This window comes from Ammospiza nelsoni, chromosome 1 (genome assembly GCF_027579445.1).
Source record: "Ammospiza nelsoni isolate bAmmNel1 chromosome 1, bAmmNel1.pri, whole genome shotgun sequence".
NCBI lineage: Eukaryota > Metazoa > Chordata > Aves > Passeriformes > Passerellidae > Ammospiza > Ammospiza nelsoni.
The window spans coordinates 71,136,937-71,161,698 of NC_080633.1; the positions used below are offsets into that span (position 1 = coordinate 71,136,937).

Here is a 24,762-nt window from a genome sequence, read left to right on the forward strand (position 1 = left end):
TCTCAAACCAGTGAATAAGTGGCAAAGTAAAATGAGAGCAAAGCAGCACAGTGCTAGGCTGGACATAGTGTTGTAAGGGTGAAAGTTTACAAAGCAGAAGGTTGTGAGGCACATGTGTTTTATTTTCCTAGTTCTATAGTGCTGTTAAATATTTTCCAGTTGCTGTGGGACAGAGATTAGAAAGTACATGTGTTAACCACTTTTTGAGCAAAAAAGAAGCACCAGTATCAGGAACAAAGGTGATTTTGCAGGTTTATTTTATTGCCAGTTCTGCCAGGCTGCAGTTTTTTACCAGAGTTGGTAAAAAACTGACAAGAATGTGGGTGAGTAGCCTGCTTTGGGGATCAGCATGAGCTGAAACCAATGGAGATGAGGCAGCATTCTGCAAGATTTTCCTGGGTTTTCATCTTCTTAGGTATCAAAACTTTAAAGTTACTGGTTGAGCTCAACTCAGTCCGTTCTGAATTGTCGAAGTTCAGGTTCAGAAAGCGCTAAAAAGACACAGTCATGTTCTTCTTTGCACAGTTGGGTACTTAGCGTGTGCAAGTATTTTGGGGCTTTTTTGCCAGGAAAATGAGCCAGAGGCATGAATTTGAGGTTATTTTTCATAAACACTCTCTTCAAACATTGAGAGATTTGTCAACAGTACAGGAAAATTAAGAAGTGCACGGGCTATTGAGATGTTCTTTTTGGTGTGTATTTAGTTCATTTTTGTTGTTGCAATAACCTGTTTAGTAATCAAGCTTCTAGGGGGAAGAAAACCTTCCCAAGAAGAGGATAGTCTTGGTCTTGTTGTGCCTGATAAAGAAAAGGAAAGGGTGATCTGCCAAAAAGATAATAGTAGCACCAAGACTTCGTGATGCCAGTGTTGCCGCACTGGCAGCAGCTGCCTCTGTGCCTTCTTCATTGACTTCCAGGTAACACTTGTGGAAAACTTGTGACAAAAACAGATCACCAGTCTTGGACATTGCTGTGAAATCAGCTTGACCTTCTGTGAAGGCGTCTTGTATCCCCATCCTGCTCAAAGTAGATTTGAGGTCATATTTCTCTTCTAACGTGAACCTGGGCAGATAAACTTCCATGTTCATTTTCTCCATTAGTTCTGGATTTGTCCATGCAGACAAGTTTTCAAAAGTCAGTTCTCTTTCTAGCTGCAGTAAGTAAAAAAATCAGAAAATTAAAATATGTTCAAAAGTGTGTGCCCTTTGGGCTATTTCTTCTCTTAAATGGAGAACTTTTCAAGAGGTTGTAAGAGTACAAGAAAAACAGTAATGAAACAGCAGTTTGGAGATATGTTGTTCTAAATGAGAATGTTGTTCTATAATATATCAATGCAATATTTGAAATGTTCTCAGTAACTGTCAGGGAATATAGCAGAGCTATGATAGTCTGGCTGTTCTTCTGTTCCCAGGGCTGTCTTCCCCACATTTTAGAATTCACTGAAAAGAGCTTTCTCATGCCCCTCACACAGCACCTTAAAAATTAAAATTTCTTAAGGGTTTGTTATCCAAAGGCAGAATCCAGCTTTTTACAGAAGGTGGCAGTATCCATACATATTAATTCTGGACATCCTGGAACATAACAGAGGCTGCCGAATTTTTGGGTGGGTTTTTCCCAGAATGAAATCATATCTGTCTGAATTGGTGTGGACAGTGGATCTCAGCAGGGCTGGTTTTGTGTCCTCATTTTTGTTCTGCTGGAAAAGAAGTAATCCTATGGGGTTTGGGTTACCTGTTTCCAGGACTTATGAACTTTAGCAACCACAGACCTGCTGGCTTCCAAGACTAAGAAATCTAGTCTAAGCTTCAAGAGCTTCAAGCTCACAGTACCAGACCAGATTTGGGATTTGCTTTACCTTGAGCCTCATCAGTATCCTCCTTCCTAGAAACATGACTACAGCCTGGTCTTTTACCTCACACAAGCATTAAGTAAGTAGATAATGACACACTTACTTTTTCACAGTAATTATGTTCTCAATTTTTTACCTTTTGCAAACCGGAGACGTCACTTGGTAGCAGGATGAACATGCTGAGGTCATTATTGACATATGGAAGCTCAAGAACATCAGCCTGAACTGATTCTATGTAGTTTAAGTTAAATTTATCCCTCAGGTACATCATGGGCACTGGTTTAGTTGTATGCTGCAACAAATCAAATGGAATGTTTTACATTTACACTCTGAACAATAAAAGGACTAAGTTAAAGTAGCACAGTTTACTCTACAGGCTGCCCAATGTGTCTGAGACATCCTAATGGGTAGGACACAGAATACAGGATCTTCAGAGGATCCCTGCAAGGTGCTGGGAGGCATGGCATGCTATCTGAGATGTCTCAGATGACACCAATTGTAGGAAACTGTATGCCACTCTGATTTGCTGAATTGTTAAAAGTGAAAATGGAAAGAACTAAACCATACAGTTTTGTTCACCTCTTTTTTTTCCTGCCTTTGGAGAATGGAAGATTTTTTGAAGTCAGCTTCTGATAATTTACTTGTTCCTCAGGGCCTGGTATGTGTGGGCAGTTTTAGTGTTGGAAGTGTGGTGAAATAAATATACTGAATGAACTGTATGCTTTAAATGAAATAACTATAGTGCCACATGGATTTAAAGGGTGAAAGGATTTCTCCCTCCCCCTCCTCTCCCCCCATCTTTTTCAGGTTTTTCCCCCTGCAGTGTAGGAAATAAGGCAGTATATTGCCATACCATGTTTATTCTGAAAGGCCTTTGCCTGGTAGCTGCAGCTTCAAACTTTATTGCCCAGTTTCCTTTGAAGTAGAGTGCATTTATCAGGACTAGCCTGGTGAGCGAATCTACAGATCCAGGAGGCAGCAGATTCTGGATTTTACCTAGAGAAAACAGAGGGACATTCACACATCTGTGCAGTTTCACTGTTTCAGTCTAAGAGCTGGCAAAGTTTCTGGGGATATAAACAAGGGAAATTTTAAGTGCTGCCATAACACTCATCCAGCTTGAGACTATTTGCAAATATGTAGTTACTGGGGTAATCTTGATTTACAAAGAATAAGCCATATTCCTCACACGCTGAGCTTGTTGGTAGATGAGTAATTTAAGAAAAGTCTGATTTACCTTTCTGAGGTGAATTGTTTACCTGCCATGGGCCCCTTGGGCACAGAGAAGCCAAAATGACTCCTTTTTCATTTGGAGAGGAGAGGCTGGAACTCACCTTCAGTCTGTTGTTCAACACTGGAATTGATGTCTCTCCTGACTGCATCTGCTGCTCCCACAAAGTTGACTGATTGTGGCTCTGCACCATAATATCTCTTGGCTAAAAATAAGTATTCCTGCAGGGCAATAGAGACACCTGACTTAGGTTTGCTGCCTGCCAATATGAGTACTACTACAGCCAGAGATGAAAATTACATGGGCACAAGTACAGTGTTTTCTCAAAGGAACAAAGTATTTTTTAGTGGAAATACGTGATTTAAACGTTCTCATCTAACTACATCTACAAATCACTCTGAAATTAGATACACATCCCAAAAAACTAAAATTTTAGTGTCCAAAGTCTAAGGAAAAGTATCATAGAAAATATTAATGTTAAAGATAATAGCATAATTTGCAAATGTAGCAAAATATTTAAAAGTATATAGCTTATGTTGCCATAGGTTGATCATGAAAATTAAATGATACTGCATAATCTAAATAAAAGTCTTACCTTACTGAAAGGCAATGATTTTTCTCCATATAGCTGGTTGACACTTTTAAGTAGGTAGTTTCTAGTGGGTTGGTTGATTTCAAAGCTGAGTGCTTTAAATCCAGTATGGATATTATCTGATTTGCCAATCTCTGTCTTGGAGAAATAGAAATAAAAAGGACATTATTCATCTGTAGAGTAAAAAATCCTGTTTTTTTCCTTCACACTGATCCAAGTAAAGTATTTCTCTTTGGGTGATCTGTTACCTATATTACAACAGAAGAGGTGCTCTAAACTGAGCGTCAAATAAAAGAATAATTTTAAAGTATTAGAAGTTGCAGGTGTGGTATAGACACACATAGACACTCAGTGTGTGGGTATCTTGGAATGTAAGTGTTAAGAGCCTGAATTATGTAAAATATTTAAGGGTTTAGAAGCGGATATTGTGAAACTTTGGATATCCAGAAAATAAAAGTCAGAGAGTAATTCTTAAACAATGCATGAGATTTTGCTCTATCACTCCCTTAATTTATTAAAGTAGTGTTACATGGAAGGTTTGCCCCTAAATTTCTTAATGTCTCTCTTAATATTTTATGGTTTGGGTTTTTTTAATGTTTCAGTAATTGCAGTAAATTCTCTATATTGAAGTGACAGGATTAAATGAATGTGGGTTCAAAGTCTCCAATGAGCTCAAGGAATAAGCTGTGAATTAGTAAATTAAAAATCTGCACCTGTGCTGTATTCATCTCATCATTATATCAGAATCAGAGGCACGAACAGACCTTAAATCTCCAAAGTGTTAGAACCCATAGCACTACCCACAGCACTCTCTAATTCTTACAGTGAGGGCAAGTGTTACTCATGAGGAACAATCCCTTTCCTGTTCATGCAGTGCAAATGAGATGTTGACATAACCCCTAAAATAAATCTTCCCACCATGGGATTTGGCTGTGGGATGCAGATCCATTCATCAAAACTAGCAACAGTTGGGGTTTTGTGGGCAGACTTCAGGGAAATAGCTCAACCCCCTAGTGAATAAGGATGACGGGAAAGAGCAGGGAGAAGAGTTTGTTATCACCATCTTTGAATTGTAAACTAGGAAAAAGCCTTTACTGACTCAGAGGGATTACATTTGCTCTTCTGTATTGTTCTGCTATATTAAATTACATACCAACTGGGACAAAATGCCTGCCAGTATGGCAAAGGCTTATCTCAGGAATAAAATTATTCCCATTTCTCTTAGATTTATTGCAGGCAACTGGTCTACTTTGGAAAATCCCAACATGTAAATTTATACTGTTAACTTCTCAACTGAAATGGAGGCTAATTTCTGGAACATATCAAGAATAGGTAGCCTGGAAAAGTCAATGTTCTGATTTTCTTTGTCTTGATGCTACAATCAGATGTGTGAAAGAGCATCTCTTTTCTTGGGATTAGCTCTCTGAAGTAAGAACTGTGCTAGCTTTTGAATAGTAATAGTTTGAGAAAGAAATCTGCCCTCAGAACCAGAGGAAAAAGGTCAGAAGATCTATCGATCACCAAATGTTAAATTTTGCAAATCTGAGGTTAGATTATGCAATTCTATGTAAAAGGGGGAAGCATGCAATAAGCGTTGCATTAGGTGATGGTATCACACAATACCAATTCATTTTGTACACTAAATGTGAGGAAGGCAAACATAAGCAAACACAAATGTGGAAGAAAAATACAGGAAAAAATTTGGCCATGCCCATAGCTTGAGCACCAGTTTGGGTGAGATACCTTCTGGAAACATGCACGTCGATTTGATAGACTGTCTTCTGTTCTGGCATAGACCTGCATTCTTATGGTTGTGGTGACATTTTTGGCATCTTCAGCTGTGTTGAAGTGAAGTACCTGTAGTGGAAAAAGCAATAAGAAATGCAACAGTAGAAAATTTGCTGTTTCAGTGAATTTTTTCTGTGACATCAAGGGGACTGGTAATGATGACAGTCAAGCTCAGATTTTATTCTTGTGTCCAGTCCTTACTGAATATGAAATCTTTGTCTAGGTCTCAATGCCCATGTGTACAAAATGGCTTGTGCAAACTAAGCTGAGGGCTGCAGGCCAAAACTCTTATGTACCTGGCCTTTGTTGAGGAATCTGCCTGCTTTGAGTTATGCCCTAGGATTACCTGTTAATACCTGGAAAGAGCCAATTACCCCCAAATGGAGTCTACCAAAGGAGAAGTCTTAATGGAGCTCAGCTATGTATTAAAAAGCCTGAAAAGTGTGCAGGCAGTTCCATGCCTTAAATCCCTTTCTCTGGACTTGTTCACCTTAACCAGGCTACAAAAGGGTGCAAACAACCTTGGAGCACTTTTCAGAAGAGCTGAGTCTTTTGTTTTGTTTTGTTTTCCCTTCATCCTAACAGAAGATCACTCCTTTTTTACCCTACTGGGTCTCTTTTGTCCTATAAATCAGGAGATAGATCACTGCAGGTGGGACAATTTCTGCCACAGCAGAAGCAAACTCACAAGCCTCCCTTCCTCCAACAGGAGCTGGGTACCTGTATTAGGTGTTTAACAACCATGCATTGGGACTCTTTTCACTGTCCCCTGATGACACAATGAGCTTTGAACAAGTATGACTTGGTAATTTCAGTAAGTAATTTTGCCTGTTAAATACCTACCCCAAAGAAAGGGTTGTAGTCGCAACATAGTTTTTCTCTAACCTTGTAGATGTGAATTTATGTTAAGCAAAGTGTAAGACTTGAAATAACTGTAGAGGAGAGTCCCCAGAACTCTCTACCTCTGTTTCAACACAGCAAATTTCTGGAGGACATTACTCCAAGAAATAACCCTTTCAGACAGCTACTTTTGAAGCCCAGACTCACCTTTGCCATCTCATCTGCAGTGTTACCTTTGGCTCCCAGATAAACAGTAGCCAGGGCAGATGAAATACTCCAAGGAGAGAACAAAATATTCTTGTCACCATCTTCCTGCAATTGCTTCTTGAAAAAGTCAAGAGCAAAGCTTGTGTTTGCTTTATTCAATGTATCCATTGTCCTGAAGCTGCACAGAAAAACAGAAAAGATGCTATTAATGAACCACTAACTGTGATTGCTATTTGTTTAGAAGCGCCTCTTCACTGTTTGAACTTTTTTGTGATTAAAAGGCTTCCTAAAAATGCTTATATAAAGAGTGAGAAGCATTAACTGTTATAAAGTCACACAAAGTTTAGCATGTCCTATTTCACTGATGGCAACACCTATCATTTTTAGGGATAAACCAGCCTCTAGCTGTGTTTCATGTTTGTTTACCAGGAAATTCATTGCACTGCCCTTTACTGCATCTTGGAGTGATAGTTGATAACAAATTTTGATTTTTTGATTACTCAGCAAAGCCTGGGCTAGACATCACCGAAAAACTGTCTCTTAGGACAAATTTTATGCTTCAATTTGTTCAAGAGCCTTTTGATACTCATCTCTGTAGTGAACAAATACTCTGGTAACAGGAGCAGTCAAACTATTCCTTTAGGTCAAGACAAAACTCTCCTTCCTACACTTGAGCAAGCACTGGCACTGCCCCAACTATTGCATGCTAAGCATCCTGAATTACCTTTCTGACTTCTAAAAATGTCCTGAAACCCTGTCTTACAGCACTAGCCCAGATCCTAGCTTCCCAGTTCTTCTGCAGTAGAAGCTTTCTATATTCAGCAGACCACAGAGGCTGCTATTTGTTATTTGCCTTGCGGGCTTAGCTGAGGGTTCTAGTCAGGGACTAGGAGTTATTTTGGTTGGTATAGGATGGCATTAGAATAAAAGATCGTTTGTGACCCTAATAGCTTGCAAACCAGGAGCTAAACTGGTACTTCTAAGCACTAAAGAGTACAAGAGCAAATTACCTGACTTAGGCAAACACAATGGTTCTAAGTGTGCTGTGATATATATGCTAGTCAGTGAGCTCTAGAAATTATAGAACTCTGAACAATAAGTTGTCTTCCTGTATATTTTTAAGACTCATCTTCTAGGCTATGCCTGTGCAATCTTAAGTTAATTACTTTCCCCAAGCATTAGTTGTTTCCAGTTCAGATACCTGCTTCCTTTTTTCCTATTTGTCAACAAAGCAACATCAGCCAAGAATAAGTAAAATAAATAGTATCTAGAAGTCATTACAGTACCTTGTTTTGCGTGGGGAGAAAGCCTGCTGCTCTGGGTGTCTCCAAGGTTTCTGCAGTTGACACGAAGGGTAGGATGAATTTATAGTGCGCCTGGCCGGTTCTGCAAAGGTTCTTATGACTCATGACTCTGCAATGAGATTTGCCCTATAGGCCACATCCCTGTGGAAGAACTGAATCACCTCAGAGTAGGATGTGAAGTGTTGGTAAGAATGATACCATAGAAGAATTTTACAAAAGTGACGGCTTAAGTATTTCTATAAACACTTTTGTGGCAACAGGCTAGTAACAACTTGAACCCACACTACTTTGAACAATCTTTCCTTTGTGGTTTGGAGAGTTTAAAAAAAGGCAGTCACTGACCTACTTATTTTATGGTTTGTATTACAGAATTTATCTCCGAGAAACAGACAGACAAAAAAAAGAAAGGGACTTCATATCTGTGAGTTTTTCTGCCTGCTTCCTTCTGAGAAAGTATTTGTCATTCCTGGTGGGTTTCTCTTTTGGAAAAATGGGTTTTGTTAGTCTTGGAGGTTTCTAAGACTGTACAGCCAGGGAAACTCTGTAACTGTGAGATAGGGAATGCTAAGACTCAGGCACCAGACCCTGACTTGTATTAGCAGTGGGCAACATCCCTTGAACTTAGTCTGGGTGTTAGATTAGACTTCGTTTCTATTTCTCCACCCAGTCTGGAAGCTGTTTGACCCATGTAGCACGTCAGAGATCTATTCCTTATTTTCCATTCCAGAGATGAATATTCTGTCAAATCTTCTTTTTCTTCTTTCCCAGGCTACTAAAATACCTCCTTTCCCGATTTTCCTTGCAATCATTCTTCTGTAGTCCTTCCTGTATCAGTCCATCCCCACTCTGACTCCTAACTGAAAAACCCTTTAAAATCCTACCTTGCCCTTTATTTAATTTTTTCTCTCTCCACTGTTGATACCTGCACCTTGAAAACCTGAGTAGGAATTGGATACTTCCCCAACATTGAGCAGGACTCACTCACAAGCTCTGTTTCCTCAGCACAAACTGTCTTTGGAGAGCTTTTTTCTGACCTGCTGTCTGTGAGCATACAGTTAACATGGATTTATGTTGTAGGGCAGAGGTTTGCGTGAAGCATCTCCTAATGAAGAATGAAACATGGAAATACCTACAAAATTTGGTGCAGGGCATAGGAGGGTACAGCTGAAAAGGACCCCTTGATGATAGTGTAACTTCTGTATCAATGTAACTTGGGAATTGAAAGCTTTGCTAAAGTTGCTTTCCTACCTGTGAGGAGCCACATTATTTTAACTGGATGGTGTTTTCCTGCCCCTCAGATATTTTGAAATGGTAGCTATGCAAATGGTGCATGTTTCAGTGTGAGTTGTAATTAGATGTACCTGTGACGTTTTGCAGAGAGCAGCATAGTGTAGGAGAGGTGTTCACTGCAGAACTAATTGCTCCCATAGCATCTGAGAAAGTTGTAATCTGTTTACATTGGCCTTAAATGGTTTCCAAAGCAGAAATTATTTGAGTAATCTTTGCAAATTTAGCCCTGTTGTTGAAGAGTGATAGATAGATAGATAGATAGATAGATAGATAGATAGATAGATAGATAGATAGATAGATGAAAAGACTTCATCCCTTAAAGCAATTGGTGTGGATTTTCTGCTTATAAAGCGGGGGTGAACTTAATTTGCTAACTAGTGCTACTGCTTGCTGCCTTACAAGAAGTGATTGAGGTGTTCTATTTACACAGAAATGCTGGGTTAGGCTGAATGAGAGGTTTGTGCTTTTGCACAAGGTTTTACAGCTGCCTTTTTGGAACACCTCTTGAATGGCATGGCTGGTGGTTAGGACATAAAAATAAGAAAAACATACTGAGTAACTAAAATTATACTCATCTCAGAAGACAAAATATGCATTATCAACGTGATGGGTTGATAATATTTTCTAATATCCATTTAAATTAGCATCACTGGAGGACACAACTCACTGTGGTGTTACTGCTGACTCAGTAACAGTGGTGCTCCCACTCCTTACTAAGTCAACACAGCAGCACACTAGGAGATTTATATTTGTGTTAGTAGTGTCCTTCCAGTGGGAAGTAAACCTGTGTTCCCTCTCACTGCAGCCATTCATGTTTCCGTGTGGTTAGGGCAAATATTGGCAGGATACCAGCACCCTGGCCAGCTACATAAAAGCATTTTGTTTCCTCCAGTTTCAGTGTAACTTTGTACACGTCATTTTGACTACACAGTGCCTGGCTCAGTTCTTGCCTGGGTTCAGAAGTAGGTGATGTATCTGATGTCTGAACAGAACATTATAAAATGCCCTATGAAGTTTATTAAGGGTCTTGAGAAAAAGACTTGCTGTCACAGAAAGGTGATAACTTCTGCTCTCACACAGTATTTTTAGGATGCAACTTTCCATGGGTGGTTTTCATGCCCATTAGTAGCTTATTTTTACTGTCAACTCTGTATAGCTCTTGGAAATCTGATTTAATTCACAACTAATGTGTTCTATAGACTAATGTGTTCAGGTAGATCAAAAGAAAAAGTGGTATTTGAAGGAAAGCTCTTCAGTTTCCCTGACATCTTCAAGTGTTTTTTACAAGTACAAGCTCTGTTTATTTACTTGGCAGGGAAGAATTTCTGATTCACCCAGCAGAACACTCTATTCAAGTTTTTTGACTCAGCCAGAGTTGGCCAGATTTTAAACATGAAATGATTTTAAATACCTCCAAACCTTTAAAAATACTTTAGAAGATACAAGAAGCAAAGGGAAGAAAAGAGTTTTGAAATCTACTAATATTTTAGTCCCTTTGTAGATGTGATTTTTTTTTGTTGTTGTTGTCATTGTTTAAAATCTCTGTGTAATTTATTTAAAAACTGTAAGGAGGACAGAGACACAGGAATTGAGAAAATAGTAAGAGTGATAAGTGCTCTACTCTGCATTTGTGTGGCCTCTCCTTGAACACTGTGTGCAGTTTTGGGCACCACAATATAGAAAAGACATTGAGCTACTGGAGAGTGTCCAAAAAAAAAAGCCATGAGGATGGTGAAGGTCCTTGAGGGAAAGCCTTATCAGGAACAGGTGAGGTCACTTGTTCTGTTCAGCCTGGAGAAGAGGAGACTCAGGGGTGACCTCATTGTGGTCTTCAGCATCCTCAGGAGAGGAAGTGGAGGGATAAGTACTGATCTCTTCACTCTCATGACCAGAGGATGATTGGGCACTGGAACAGGATCCCCAGGGAAGTGCTCACAGCACCGAGCCTGTCTGAGTTCAGAGACCATTTGGACAACACTTGCAGGGAAAATTGTGTGGCTCTTGAGGTGTCCTCTGCAGGTTGGACTCAATGATCCTCATGGGTTTCTTGTACCTCAGCATATGATTCTATGACTAGAAACAACATTTTCTGTGCCAGGGAGGGCTCTTTCCTGGGTGATAACTCTGTCATAGTCTAACTGAGAGCATGGCATGAGCTGTACCTAACATTGTCAACTGAAAAAAAAAACTATATGGATCACCTAGACTGATTATAATGGATTTTGGTCTGTGCTGTAAAGGAATTTTGTGTGATGGCAAGTTTTTATCACCTGAAATCTCAAATAATGCTTAATTTAAAGAGATATTAATTCTTTGAGTATCCTTTTTCCTTTTAAAGCTTTGGTCAATAGTACACCTGTCTTTATTTTGAAACAAAGTAGATAGTGATCTGTTCTGCACCTCCTACAAGTAAATTGGCAAGCCTTCCCTTGCCAAGCAATCCTTGCTGACATACTCTAACACTATGTAAAAACCTTGTGAGTTCCCAAAGGGTGTGGTGAGGTTCCTGTATAAATATTATTGAGGCATTTTGTTCCACACCTGCAGAGGCAAAGGTGTGGTAAAATTTGACAGTCCCAGCAGAATTCCTCTTTCTTCAGTATTACTTCTACATGCTTTACCTTAGGCACTGTAATTAATAAAAGCAATGTTTGTCCTGAGAAATTCTGCTCTGGTAAGAAGCACAGCACTTCTGATAAAGGACTGGTTTGTATATCTGAAAAGGGGCAGTTTATCTGTGAATGAATATGCATACTGTTTCCACACTTGCAAGGGCGCAGTTTTCCTTTGAATGACTCAGGTGGTAAGCATTTTAAAAGTATCACAGGTCATGGATGACACCAAAAATATGAAGAGTGGCCTTAATTTCTCAGCCATGATACACAGTTCTGCATTATGAGTCATGACGTATGTGTGGCTTGTGTGCACTTTGGCTGAAACTTGTCATTTTTCCAAAGAAATCTCTCAAAGGGTGGAACTGTATGTCAGCTGCACAACTACTCTATCAGAAAGCTGATCTCATCTTCCCCTTCCAGTGCTATCATGAAGGATGTGCCACATTTTGAGGTGAAGGATGTGAATATCAAGTCAGTGTATCTTCAATACACATTTCTAAACAGGTGCCCATCCTGAACAGGAGCCTTGTGCTGATGTGTCAGAGCAGAATATAGAGGAAAGACTCTCTTTTAAGAAAGCCATTTCGATATTTGCTCTGTTTTTCATACAGTTTGGTTGCAAGTATTCTTGCTTGGTGGAAAGACCTGGAGTTTCCCAAGGCAGTTGGTGTTTTCAGGAGTTTCATTAGGAGAATTTTCCCAATAATCTCTTGAGGAGGTGTACAGAAAATCTTGCTATTCATTGATCTGCTTGGCACTTGCTGCCCCTTCATAATTTTGTGCTTTTTAGGCTAATCTTGAAACTGGTCTAAACTACCTGCTTTAGTGCACATACAGGGGCATTAATGCTTTGTCCCAAAAATGAGGGCTCAGAGTGGAATTTCCCCTTTGGATGGACAAGGACCTCGGCTAAGCATGTCATAAGCATCACTTGAAAATGTCTCATCAATGCCTTTGCCATTGCATCTTTCCATCTTTCACATTCCCTGCCTGTTGCACAAAGGATCTCAATCTCTTGAGACCTGATATCCTTTGTGTGGTTGAAGTTAGCAAACTTTTCACAACCAAGGAGAAACTAACGACCTGATACACAACAAGTAATACAAGATGATCTCATGTTCGTTTCTGCTCTCAGGTAAAATAAGATGAAAAGTTGTCATTTTATTCCTCAAACTTTTGTGAGAGTGGAAAAGTGTGAACTTGCAGGGTATTGCACTGAGGACTTTCTTTTAAACTACCCTGATGAACATCTGCTCTTTACCAAAGCATTTCCAAGCTCTTTTGATTCAACTGTAAGGAGATCTTCATGGCTCTATTATCTTTTGTACTGATATCTGTGGCTGTTTTAGCTCTTTGAAAGCCAAAAGCAGAACTCTCTCTGTGTAGTTTAAATCTAGTGCAGTAGTCTCTTTCAGTTGCTTTACACTTTTCTTTCTTCTCGGTGTACCACTCTTACTTTTCTTTGGCTTAATCTTCCTTAATATCCTTTATGTTTTTTAATATCCCTTGCTTCTGTGGTTGCTAATTCCTTATCTGGGAACATAGACCAACACATAGGTCAAGACCAATTTGAATTCAGTGAAACAGAGCCAAGATCAGGCTAGGGAAAGTTACCAGAAGATGTGTAAGGAAGGCAGAGCAATGGCTCCGTTTGTGGCTGGAGGAAGGAGCTCTCCCCCCACCTTATGCAGAGGCAGCTTGGCCTCTGTAGCTGTCATAGCATCATTTCATAGCAGATGGTCCCTCCAAGCAGTAGGAGGGGTAAACAGTTCTCCCACTTTCTTCCTCTCCCTGATATTTTTCCTCTTAGAATCAAGACTTGGCTCCAGTTCATCCCTCACTGCCCACAGAAGTAGAGATTGCTGAAGGGCAAGGAGGAAAAAGGAGGGCATGGTAAGGGTGGGGATAGTCAGCACCTTGGGGAAAGATGGTTAATGAACCACATCCAAGGGAAATGAGGCAGAATGAAAGAGAAAAGAAGGAAGAGGAAGAGGAAAAGGAACTGCTCCTGCATACAGCCCTGTGAAGCTCAATGATTCCTCCTCTGCCCCCTTTGATCTGTAATTCCATTCCCTACAAAAACACATCTGGCACCTTGCTATTCTCCCATTCCTCCTTGGTGTCTTATAAGAGCTACTAAGTTGGAATTTTATCTGTGTGACTAAGTCAGCCCTCCTTGTAAGGATTTGCTCACCTCTAGGAACCTTTTCCTGTTCTCTGAAGGTGCGGCTAATAGAAATTCATTGTTTGCTTGCTGTGGGATGCTATTGCTGGCATTTAAAAAAGTAGGAAAGTGATGAATGAGATAAGAGATAAGAGCATAATATCAGTTTGGACTTTTTCTTCCTGGGAGTAGAATGCAATTTGAGACTGTTTGTTCCTTTTACAAGAAAGTTGGACTATATGGTATTAAACTGTTTTTCTTGGGAAGTTCAATACTGTAACAACGCGGAAATAGAGGCTGTGTGCAAACAATATCCCAGTGATATTGCCATATAATAAAATGTAGATAAAGTATAAATTATGCTTCTGGACTAAAAGTGCATAGCATGAAGCTATCTATTATCTCACTTCTGTTCCTGGTTAGGAACAATGGAATTTCCTAGGAATTTCCTATTCACATGGTTGACTAAACAGTCCTTGGGATTTTCAGAGGTATTCTGCATTGTTTCCAAGAGGTTTAAAAGTAAGGGAAAATAGTGAGAGCTTTGCAGACTGGACATGGGAGAATCAAAATGAAGGAACTGGTAGGGGTCAATTTCACATGTGGCCAACTCCCATTTGGTGAGAGAAAACTAAGCTGGCTAGATAGTCTACACTACTTCTACATTAGTAATATTTGGATTTATGTTTAAAATCAAATTAGTCCTAGCACTGCGGATTCCCCAAATTTAAAGATATGCAACATTTGACTGGGAAGGGTCCTGATGTGTTTCTGAAGTTAAGACCAGGTGACTGTCAGCTGCCCATTCCAACACAAGTTACTCTCTAACTCTGTGAACTTCAGGAGAGCAATTTTTGCAAATAACTTACTTTGTTCAACCAAACAATATTACTTGCTTTTTTATATATTAGAACAGTTAGTACTGGAATAAACAGTAAGGCCGCAGGGTCAAATTCTGTCATCTCTGTGGAATTACCTTCCCATTGTAAGACCACAAGAAAGCAAGCGAGTGTGGTCTTGTATCGACACAACTCACTAATCTTTTGAATGCACGCTTGAAATTACAACTATATGTGGGGTGTGGTGGTAGAGCAATAAAAGCCTCTAATGACAGATCCTAAAGCTGTGAGTATGAGCCTTCTTCCATACTTGTGCTGAAAGACATTCTGAGGGCAAAGAAGAGAATAATCCGCCTGTACTTCATGACACAGCAGAAAGCTGAAGTCTCTAGGACATGATGCTAACTATTTTGCTTTGAGGATGGTGAGATGAAGCTTTAGCCTCATTTGGTGGCACAAAGGAGAGGATTTGTTCCATGCTGAGTGGTGGAGGTCTGATATCTGGCACATAGCTTGGGGTTACATCCAGACATGTTCCTCTAGGAGTTTGTACTTTGGATGCCTGTTATTACAGAAGCTACAGTATCTCACATGTGGAAGGCTATCTTCAAGCATTCAAACAAATATTTCTCTATCTGGGGTCTGAGGACTCTGGCATCCATTCCTTAATGGGGATATGATTTGCCAAATTCCAAAATGATTTCTGAAAACAGGTCTGGGAACACATGGGTTTTTTTTATTTTAAGGAAGTGACTACTGAGGACAAGAATATGACTGCTTGTTGCTGTGCTGGCAGCTGAAGTCAACAGAAATCAGGAGGTAGCACTGAAAATATCTGTCTGCATACAGGAGTAGATGGACTTCTTTGTGTCTTCTGTTTGTGAAGAACTATGCTTTAATTGATAAAAACTTACACAGCCAGGAAATACTGCAGTTTTAGAAAAAATTTGCTGAAATTTAAGTGTTCTTGGGAATTTAGGTCCCCTATTTCCATGACCAGATCAACAGAAACTCTAGGACCGTAGTAAACACATTATTAGCTCTCTTGCAGTAAGTTTCCCCACTGTTATCTCTTGATCAGCAATCAGCTAAGATAAAAGAAAGTGCAGGAATATATTTGAACTATTTACACACCAGTGAAGGTGGTGTCATGTTATCTTTTTTCTTTTGCAAGATCATCTTTGCTGCCAGCAAGTTGTGTCCTCGAGGTCCTGCCAAAGTATGTGTTATTTTGGAGGATGGGGCAGGGAAATCCAAAGCAAGTAGAGCAAGCAAATATTGTGTGGTAGAACTGAAAAAACATTCCACCACAGTTCTCCCAGCACTGGTGCTATGCTGTATATACTGGAATCAGGAAAGAGCATAGCCTTCTTCCACTAACTGAACCCCCAAAGTTTTTCTGTTTCACTCTCCTGGTGCTTTTTTGTGACAGTTCCACACAGTTCTGTTTCATTTCTTGCTTCAGTGTCAAAGAGATGAATAATTGATTCCAGAGAAAAACTATAACTCACCACAGACATTCCATCTGCTAGCATGATTGTTCTTTTTAGCTTCTGTATAAAAGCCCATAAAGCTTTGTAAACACACCATTAAGATAAGTAAAAAACTCCTTCCCATTTCCCATTCCCCTGTATTCTCTGAGGCAGTGCTTTGTCTCAGTGGCATGTAGACTCTGCACATATCCAGCTGCTTTTCAGACTGCTTATCAACTGCTGTTTCAGAGAAACTGGATGAATCGTGTTTTGTGCAGAAATTGTTGCATCTGACTAGTTTGAGTAGCATGCATGAGGGGTATGGGTCACACACATCCCTTCCTGGCAGAAAATTGCTTTGAATAATCTGTCTTAGCCCAGAGTTACAACAGACTTATTCCTCATCTCTCTGAAATCAATGAACCAACTCAGGCAGAAAAATTGCAGAAACATAGAATATTTCAAGTTGGAAGGGACTCATAAGGATCATTGAGTCCAACTCCCTGCTCCTCACAGAACTATCTATAAATAAACCATATGACTAAGAGCATTGTCCTGATGCTCTTTGAACTCTAAAAGGCATGGCACAATGACCACTTTCTTGGGAAACCCTGTTCCAGTGACCAGCCCTCTGGATGAAGAAACTTTTCCTGAAATCCTGAAACAGCCTGATTCCATTTCCTCATGCCCTTGCTGGTCACCAGACAGAGAGCAGCACCTCCCCCTCCCCTGCCCCAGTAGGATGAGATGAGGTCACTCCTCAGCCTCCTCTTCTCCAAGCTGAACAAGCCAAGTGACCTCAGACACTCCTTCTAAATTTTGCCCTTGGGAGCTTTCACCATTTTTGTCCCCCTCCTCTGCACACACTCTTAGAGTGTGATGTTCTTCTTATACAGTAGCACCCAAAACTGCCCCCAGCACCGGAGGTGAGGCTGCCCCGGTGCAGAGCAGGGACAATCCCCTCCCTTGCCTGGCTGGCCACACTGTGCCTTATTTCCCCCAGGACACCCCAGGTTGGCCCTCCTGGCTGCCAGGGTACTGCTGACTCATGTTCAACTTGCCATCCACCCAAAGCTGCAGATTTGTACACATAGCCAGGATTACTCTGTCCCAGGTGCATTTAAAATACTCCAAATGAAAAGCATTTGCTTAAGCGAGTTTTTATTATGTTTATTATGATTAAAGGAGCAAAATGTACACCCACAAGACCCATTGTATACAGGGATAGGATACATGGAGAAAATTTGAATAGCAACCTGAAAAACCACACACTTGGTCATGATGATTGATCCAAAAAGGCTTAAGAAGAAATATTAATTACAAAATTTCTATAATGCATCCTTAGAAAGGGAGGAAAAGCCTTGCAGTATCAGGGGTAGAAATAAAAAACAATTGCTTTTGTCAGAGTAGGTATGATTGATAGTAGTTTAGAGTTTAATTTAGGAAATTTTGAGTGACTTATTCCAAGGGAGTCATCATGAAATTTGTCTGTAGAGAAATCTGGCTAAGTTAGAAGATTGCATTTTTTCCCCAAAAAAGGGGATGTGTTGTTTCAGTGTGATGATTCTGCACTATTGTTAAATTGCACGAGGAACATCTCTATTAATGCTCATGCTTTCTTTGGGTCAGATTTTCATTCCTTTAACTCTTCATCTATGAGTAAATAATAATACTCAGCGCAGAGGAAAGGCAAAGGGCCTCTGCTTTCCAGGCAAAATTTCAAAATTTCTCTGCCTTAACTTCTTTTTTTTTAATATTTTTTTAAATAAAGCATTCTGGATTTAGAAAATATGGACAAAAGAGAAAGTTTGTGTTTCTTTTTACCCTTGATACTGCAGCACTTTGGGTCTTGCTGTGAGGGACAGAAACTCTTTCAGCTTTCCTCTCTTTAAGGGGAATAGCATCTGCCAAAGAACAAGATGCTGTCAGTTGGGTTGTGCTTGATCAAGAAGAGGAAAGGATGGTCAGCTCTAATCTCTTCAGAGACACTTGTGTCATCTACCCCAGCTCCTGATGAGCGTGCCACCTTGCTGCCTGCTTCTTGGATCTCCACAAATGCCTCATGGAATGCTCCAGACACCTTCAGGCTCCGTGCTGAAGAGATGCCAGAGAGATCGGCTGAGGAGCTGAACAGGTCGGTGATACCCAAGGATTTTAAGACAGATGTGAGGTTATATTTTTCCTCAATCCTCATGCGGGGCAGATAAACTTTAATCTTCCTCTCTTCCATCTTTCTAGAACTGGTCCACTCCTTGAGATTTTCAAAGGTGATTGCAGTCTCAAGCTGCAAAGAAACAAACAAATTAGATCTCTGGGATGAGAGCCCGACACATTTTGTAGCAATGCAGTACCATTGTGGGTTTTTTCTCTTAAACTGACTGTTTTTCTTATGGCGTGTTTTCTGGGTACATGTGGATTAACGTGTCTAGAAGAGGAAAGCAAACCATGACTCTCTCTTCTCTGTCCTACTTCCTATTTCTTTAATAGGCTCACTGGCAATTTATAGTCCTGACTAGATGGCTACTCAGCAAATTTCCCAAAGCTCTTGCCAATTTATCTTCTTTTCTTCAGAAATATATTCCAGAAGCCATTCTGTGCTTATGACTTGTAAGCTCTACTTACATTTAAGACCTCCAAGTAAGGAAGTGTTAAAGGTTTTACTAATACCTGAAGTATCTACAGGCATTTAAACACAGCTAAATTTCTTTAGTAATAAATGAGCTATCAGTTATTACTGAAGAAATTTAGCTGTGTTCAAATGACTCTTTAATTTTATAATTTAGGTTCTTAGAGTTAGTGCACAATCATTTCAATGAACTCAGATTTATTGCATAACTTTTCCTATTCAAACTGCATTCCTGCTAATGACTATATTCTTTTCATACCAACAGTAATATGTCATGTATATTTTACTTTCTGAAATTGCTTTAACCATTCCAGTACTCGTATTCAATTTTTAGATAGTTTAATTTTTGAAGGCATGAAGGAAGCATGTTGACGGCTGTCAAACCATTCAATAATTACAAATACTCAAGCTAAGATGAACTTGCCAGTAAGTTCCTCAGTATGCAGAAATTGAAATATAAAAGCTTTGGAGCTCAAGGTGCTGGAGTAACAGCTGCTTATCTGAGAAGAATCTGTTCTGCAGTGACAAAAATTTAACCCTCTAAAGCAGTTGTTTAGCAATCCATCCTCACACAAACTTTTGCAGGACTACTGAGAGAGCTGTGTGTCTCTATGCAACAATCCCATGCTGCCAATATTCAGATCTGTGCTGAGGATGTACTTTAAGATAACTTAATTGTGAAGAGCTTCCTTGCACCTAGAATTTCACTGTGTTCATGGTTTTCTGAAAGCCAGCTGCCAGGGCCATACCTGCTCCAGGCCAGAGATGTCATCAGGCAACAGCACCCACAGGCTCAGCCGCCCACTGGCATATGGAAGCTCCAGGATCCTGCATTTCTCAGAAGGGATCTCTGCCACTTTAAATGTACCAATCTGCGACATCATCTGCACAGGTTTGCTTTCTTGCTGCAAAACCAAAGAAAACAATATAGTTTTCAGAAAGAGTATTCCTAGAGTGTAGAAATGCCTACTTATGGTTAAAGCTGATGATTGCTGTTTTTCGGCAAGATTATACAGCAACTCGTCAACTCCCTTCATAAATTCTAGAACATGACACCTTTAAAGTGATGTAGGCCCACATACCTCAGAAATTCTGAAAGGAACTGTCTGGGTATCTTCTTCCTTAAATGCTTTCTCCCACAGTCCTTTGAAGTAGATGGCACTGACCAGGATCATGTCAGTTTGTGAGCTCACAGAGCTTGGTCGAAGGATATTTTTGATAGACCCTTTCAAAATGCACAGGAAAAGAGAACATGTATAATACCTCTGTGTATAACACATCTTACTTGGCAATTTCAACATTAAATGGAGGGTAAAGAATTTGTGGGAAGGAGAGTGTAGGGCAAGGACATTGCTTTAGTTTTGTAGCTGTTATCTTGTAGTTCTAAGGTTGATTTGCTTACTGCTGTAGGCAATGGTTGTTGTTTCTCTCCCTATAAAGAATTATAGTAAGAGATATAAGATCCAGAGATTTACTTGATACAAAATTAGCATATTTTGTGTCAACAGGAAGAACTCTTGGAACCTTATATCCCAGGATGGTCTCCCAACCAAACATTTAATACTTTCTGCATCAAACAAAAGTGGAAACATTGGTGTCAAACTATTTGTCAATGTGTAAAAGGCATATTTTAGTGCTGTCCCTTTTATCACAACTGGAAATATTTTAGCATATTTTAGTCCCTTTTATCTGGACTGGAAATATTACATATCCAGAAAGCCCCTACAGATAGAGAGAGTCTTCTAACAGGGATGTGTCTGAGGAAAAAGAAGTGTTAAATGATAGTTCTGTATCTGGGAACTGATCTCTTATCCAGGAAAATGAGCACAGGGAGATATTTTGATTTTTCATCACCTGACTTAAATGTTCTCACATGTTGTTCAGACTTGGTGGCAGAAGGGAAAATACTTGTGCTGACATTTGGCTTCCTCTTACCATTTGTCTGTCTTTCAACCCAGGAATTTATGAGCTCTCTGGATTTTTCTGCAGCTGCTTGAAAGCTGATCGATTCCAAGCCTCCCTTATACAGTTCCTTCACGCATTGAATGTATTCCTGAAAAGAAAGAGTATGCCATTTTCAGCTCAGAATGTCAAAGCATTTTGCAGATGTAAAAGGCAAAAATGAAATTAACAGATATGAGCAATCTGCTTATTAAGGCTCATCAGTAAGCTATGAGCTAGTTCATAAGCATCTGAAGATTTGACATGCATTGTTTCAAGCAAAAGTATATGCCCACATTTTAAAAAATATTTTCCAGAACTGAGTTTAATCTAAAACCAACATTCATTTCAGTTAAGTATAGGGTTTTTATTCTCTTTGCCCACTTTTAATTATTTTTTTTTTTTTGCAATGGTATTCTCCTTGAATTTCAAATTAAATGTTCCTTTCAATGGAAAAACTTGGAATATTTTTGAGAACCTGAAGTTTTCTTCAGGTTTGTTTTCCAAGCTGAGAAAAGAGTTGGAGTTATCTCTGTTAATTATACCTTGACTTGATTGGATCTTTACTGTAGTTTGCACAAACATCTTTTTGGCTAGTCACATTTTTTTCTCAAGACTTTCTTGAGAAAAAAAAGTTAGGCCTGTGATAGACAGAATCTTTGCATATGGAAGAAAATTTCTTTAGCAGACCCTACACTTCTGACAGTGCTTTTTTCATAACAGAAAGTTACAGTTTTAATATTCAGATCAGCTCTTAGAGCAACTCACCGGCAGAATTGGGTATTTCTCTTCAGCATAAAGTCTGCTGGCAATGCTGATGGAATAATTGTCACTTGGTTTGGTGATTTGGGTGACAATGTCCTTAAGTGAAGTGTGGATGCTCACAGAGGTGCCGCACTGATTGACATGAATACAAATAAAAGTACAGATGTCACCCTACTTTTAATGATGAGTAGGTATTACATACTATATGAAAGGAGTAAAGTAGTTGATGCTTTTGCTTATAAAATTGTTCCTTCTATGCTGATGTAGTAATTTTGTAATATATATATTTCAGTGCTGGTTTTCTATTGTAATTTCCTCATGCCATTTGGGGGAACTTTTAATTTTCTGCTACAGTAATGTAGCTTCAGCAGGTCAGTTCCCAACATGTTCTGTTTAACCACTGGCACCCAGCTACTTTGCCTATTTATACAAATATCTATAATTTCCCCCTATTGGCCCAATATTATGGTGATGGGTTTCATTTTATGCTTGCTCTGAATTCTCTGTTACCCATCTTCTCTGTTCATTCTTATGAACGAAGTGTTCCCCCAAATGCTGGATGAAGGGCACTAGCTGCACATTGGAGTAGGTTTGGAACTGCTACAAGACTGCTTTATCTGATAGACTTTGACGGAGAAACCAACATAGAGAAAGGATTAAATTGTTTCTGTACCTGAGATTCAGTACTCTCTCCAAATCCTGGGATTTTATCAAAGTGGATAGCCTGTAATTAAGAATAACAGTAGTTGAAATAACTGGTATGACAAGAAAAAGGTTATGCAACAGAGATTAACACATCATGTTTGAGCAAACCTATTGACTAATTGAGAATGACTCAAAAAGCGCAATCTATCTGTACCATCTCTGAACAGCCATGCATACTGTTGCCTGCTTAGATGATCCTTTTTTCTACTGAGCATCTAGGATTAGGCTCCAGTGTGTGCTACCAATAATGTCAACCCTCTTGTAGGTAACAAGCCAGCCACTCTGTGAAGATAGTGAGAGCTGTAGGAAACACATGAAACACTTTGCAGTCTGTGGATATGTTTTGGCTCTTTCCCTATAGATTTTATTTCCTTTCCCTATTAAGAAAAAAAGTGTTGCAAGAATGTATTTTTGTCTTTGAGAATTCTACTGCTAAACTATGATAAAATTTAAATCCAGTCTCAAGATTTTGGGCTGATGCATTTATTTAGCACTGTGGGAGTTTCAGGTGGCCACAGGTTTTGATAACTCTGGATCCACATCTTTTAGCCTCTGAGGACATTATTATATCATTAAGGGCTGTGGCTCTGTTGAGCAGCAGGAGGGTTTAAATCCTCCATGTAGTCTCACCTTTTCTATCTGAGCCTTGGTGTTATCTTTTGCACCTATGTAGACCATGGAGAGGGTTGAAATGATGAGCAGAGGGGAGTAGCAGACATTCTCCTGGACTCTCTGGCTTCTCAGCTCCCTGAATATGTCACAGCAAACTTCTGTGCTCACTGGACCGATGGAGGCCATTGTGCAGCAGTATCGCCTAGAGCAGAGAGCAGAAGGACAATAGCAATGTAATGATGGGAATAGCATGCACACACAGCACGTGCACTTTAATAGGAATTTTCAAGCTATAAAATATAAACAAGTAATTTGGAAATCATTCTATGTTAACATGTCTGTTGCTATGCTCACCTCTCATGCACGCTAGAAACTCTGTTTTCACAAATCTGTTTCTTTCTGCATTTCTATACATTCACATTTTTTAACAGCTCCTCAGAGCTCTGGAATCTATGGTTTCTGTTTACCTTTTCAAAGAAGTCAAATAACAATTGCCTGTACTTATTTTATTCACTGAAGGCTACATTTCCTTAGTACTTTGTAGCAGCTTGATGAAAACATGAAAATATTCTCTCTTTCATATACTTGCAAAGCTGGAAATTTAAGCACAAATTATATTTCCATTTGGTTTGGAAGCTCTGGGCAGATTCAGGTAAAAGCAGAGGCTAGCTATTTTTATTTTCCAAAAATAAGTAGGTGTAATAAAGTATCTATTTGTTGCACAGTACTTTCTGTCAGTAGATCTTCAAAGGCCTGTAGCTTACCCTTGTTTTAGTAATAGAAGCATGGACAGGCAATATAATTTGTCTAAGGTCACCAAATCTAGGAGCAAGACTGATGCACAAAATTGATGTTTCATTGTATTGTGCTGTCAGATATAGTCTGCTTTACATAAATGTGCTATGTTTTCTCAGACTATAATCTGTTTTAGAAATTAAATTGCTGTTTTTCAAAATCCAGCCCCTCACATAGGAGCTAAATGTTAGGATGTCAAGTTTCTCTTTGTAGTGTTAAACTCTACCAAAGTGTTTTGTGACTGGCTTCCTGGATATACACATACAGACACACACTTTCTTCTCTCACTTTCCTTTCTGTATACATGATCCCACTTATATATAAGTTATTTAAAAATTGTACATCTATGCACCCACGTACCTTTTTATGTTGTGTTCACCAATTGTATTTTTCAGGAATGCAACACTTAGAGAAATTTCACACTAAAATAAACTTTGTAAATTACTGAACACCACAGTTCTGCTCTCAACGCACACTTTTGAATCAGAGGTCAAGCAAGGAAATTTATTGCTTGTCTGTCAAAATCAATCTTAAAAGATACGGAATGGGAAGATAAGATGCTCTGAAATAAAATAATATTTTGAGCACAAAATAACATTTTGAGCACAGAGAATAACTTTAAAAACCTCCCCAAAACTACAAACATTCAGATTTTACACATAACAAAATAGTGTAGAATGCATGTACACTGGTGAGGTTTGAAGAGAACATCACGTAAATATTCTGTCCTGAAAAATATCAAACACAAGACAATAACTTCTCTCTTTTTAAGTTTAGTCAGAACCAAGGAATAATGCAGTAAGAAGGTGAATTTTTCTAGAGAAATTCTTACCTTCAGGCTTCAGCACCAAAGACAATACAGCTTTCCAGCTGTATGTGGGTATACTGGCTGAACCCTTGGGAATTTATACAGTCTGAGTTGTGACCCACCCACTGCTGTCCCTCAGAAGTTTGGCTTTTGACACCATAAAAATAAATTAATGGTATTAGGTCAGGTTTATTTGTTTCAACAGGTTTCGGTTTGATTGAAGGGAGAACAAATATTAGTATTTTATGCTTTTTAACAGTGCTTTCCACCTGTACATCAGGACTATTTGGCTGGAGAAGAGGCTGGGAAACAATGCCTC

The 24,762-nt window shown here is 39.3% G+C and overlaps 2 protein-coding genes across 2 annotated transcripts; both read right to left on the reverse strand.

The window, feature by feature from the left end:
- Nucleotides 1–240: 240 nt before the first annotated feature.
- On the reverse strand, nucleotides 241–7,969 carry LOC132071425 (serpin B10-like). The gene is made up of 8 exons (XM_059469002.1): nucleotides 7,794–7,969; nucleotides 6,508–6,685; nucleotides 5,416–5,529; nucleotides 3,676–3,810; nucleotides 3,184–3,301; nucleotides 2,703–2,845; nucleotides 1,986–2,141; nucleotides 241–1,151 (listed from the first exon to the last, which is right to left on the reverse strand). Exons 2-8 carry the CDS (start codon nucleotides 6,673–6,675, stop codon nucleotides 747–749), a joined length of 1,239 nt encoding a protein of 412 aa, XP_059324985.1. The 5' UTR covers nucleotides 6,676–6,685; nucleotides 7,794–7,969; the 3' UTR covers nucleotides 241–746.
- A 9,366-nt stretch (nucleotides 7,970–17,335) lies between these two features.
- On the reverse strand, nucleotides 17,336–24,498 carry LOC132072773 (ovalbumin-like). Its single transcript, XM_059471281.1, has 8 exons — nucleotides 24,468–24,498; nucleotides 22,859–23,042; nucleotides 22,197–22,247; nucleotides 21,527–21,655; nucleotides 20,753–20,870; nucleotides 19,900–20,042; nucleotides 19,567–19,722; nucleotides 17,336–18,475 (listed from the first exon to the last, which is right to left on the reverse strand). Exons 2-8 carry the CDS (start codon nucleotides 23,024–23,026, stop codon nucleotides 18,080–18,082), a joined length of 1,161 nt encoding a protein of 386 aa, XP_059327264.1. The 5' UTR covers nucleotides 23,027–23,042; nucleotides 24,468–24,498; the 3' UTR covers nucleotides 17,336–18,079.
- Nucleotides 24,499–24,762: the final 264 nt, after the last annotated feature.

Bases quoted from the DNA above. Each gene is read 5' to 3' on its own strand.
- LOC132071425 (XM_059469002.1), bottom strand. From the start codon at position 6,675: ATGGATACATTGAATAAAGCAAACACAAGCTTTGCTCTTGACTTTTTC. The intron at 2,846-3,183 runs GTGAGTTCCAGC...TGTTTTCTCTAG, and splicing joins TGTTGAACAACAGACTGAAG to GTAAAATCCAGAATCTGCTG. The intron at 1,152-1,985 runs GTAAAAAATTGA...TACTTACTGCAG, and splicing joins ACGTCTCCGGTTTGCAAAAG to CTAGAAAGAGAACTGACTTT.
- LOC132072773 (XM_059471281.1), bottom strand. From the start codon at position 23,026: ATGGCCTCCATCGGTCCAGTGAGCACAGAAGTTTGCTGTGACATATTC. The intron at 22,248-22,858 runs GTGAGACTACAT...TCTTAATTACAG, and splicing joins CCAAGGCTCAGATAGAAAAG to GCTATCCACTTTGATAAAAT. The intron at 20,043-20,752 runs GTAAGAGGAAGC...GCATTTTGAAAG, and splicing joins GGTTGAAAGACAGACAAATG to GGTCTATCAAAAATATCCTT.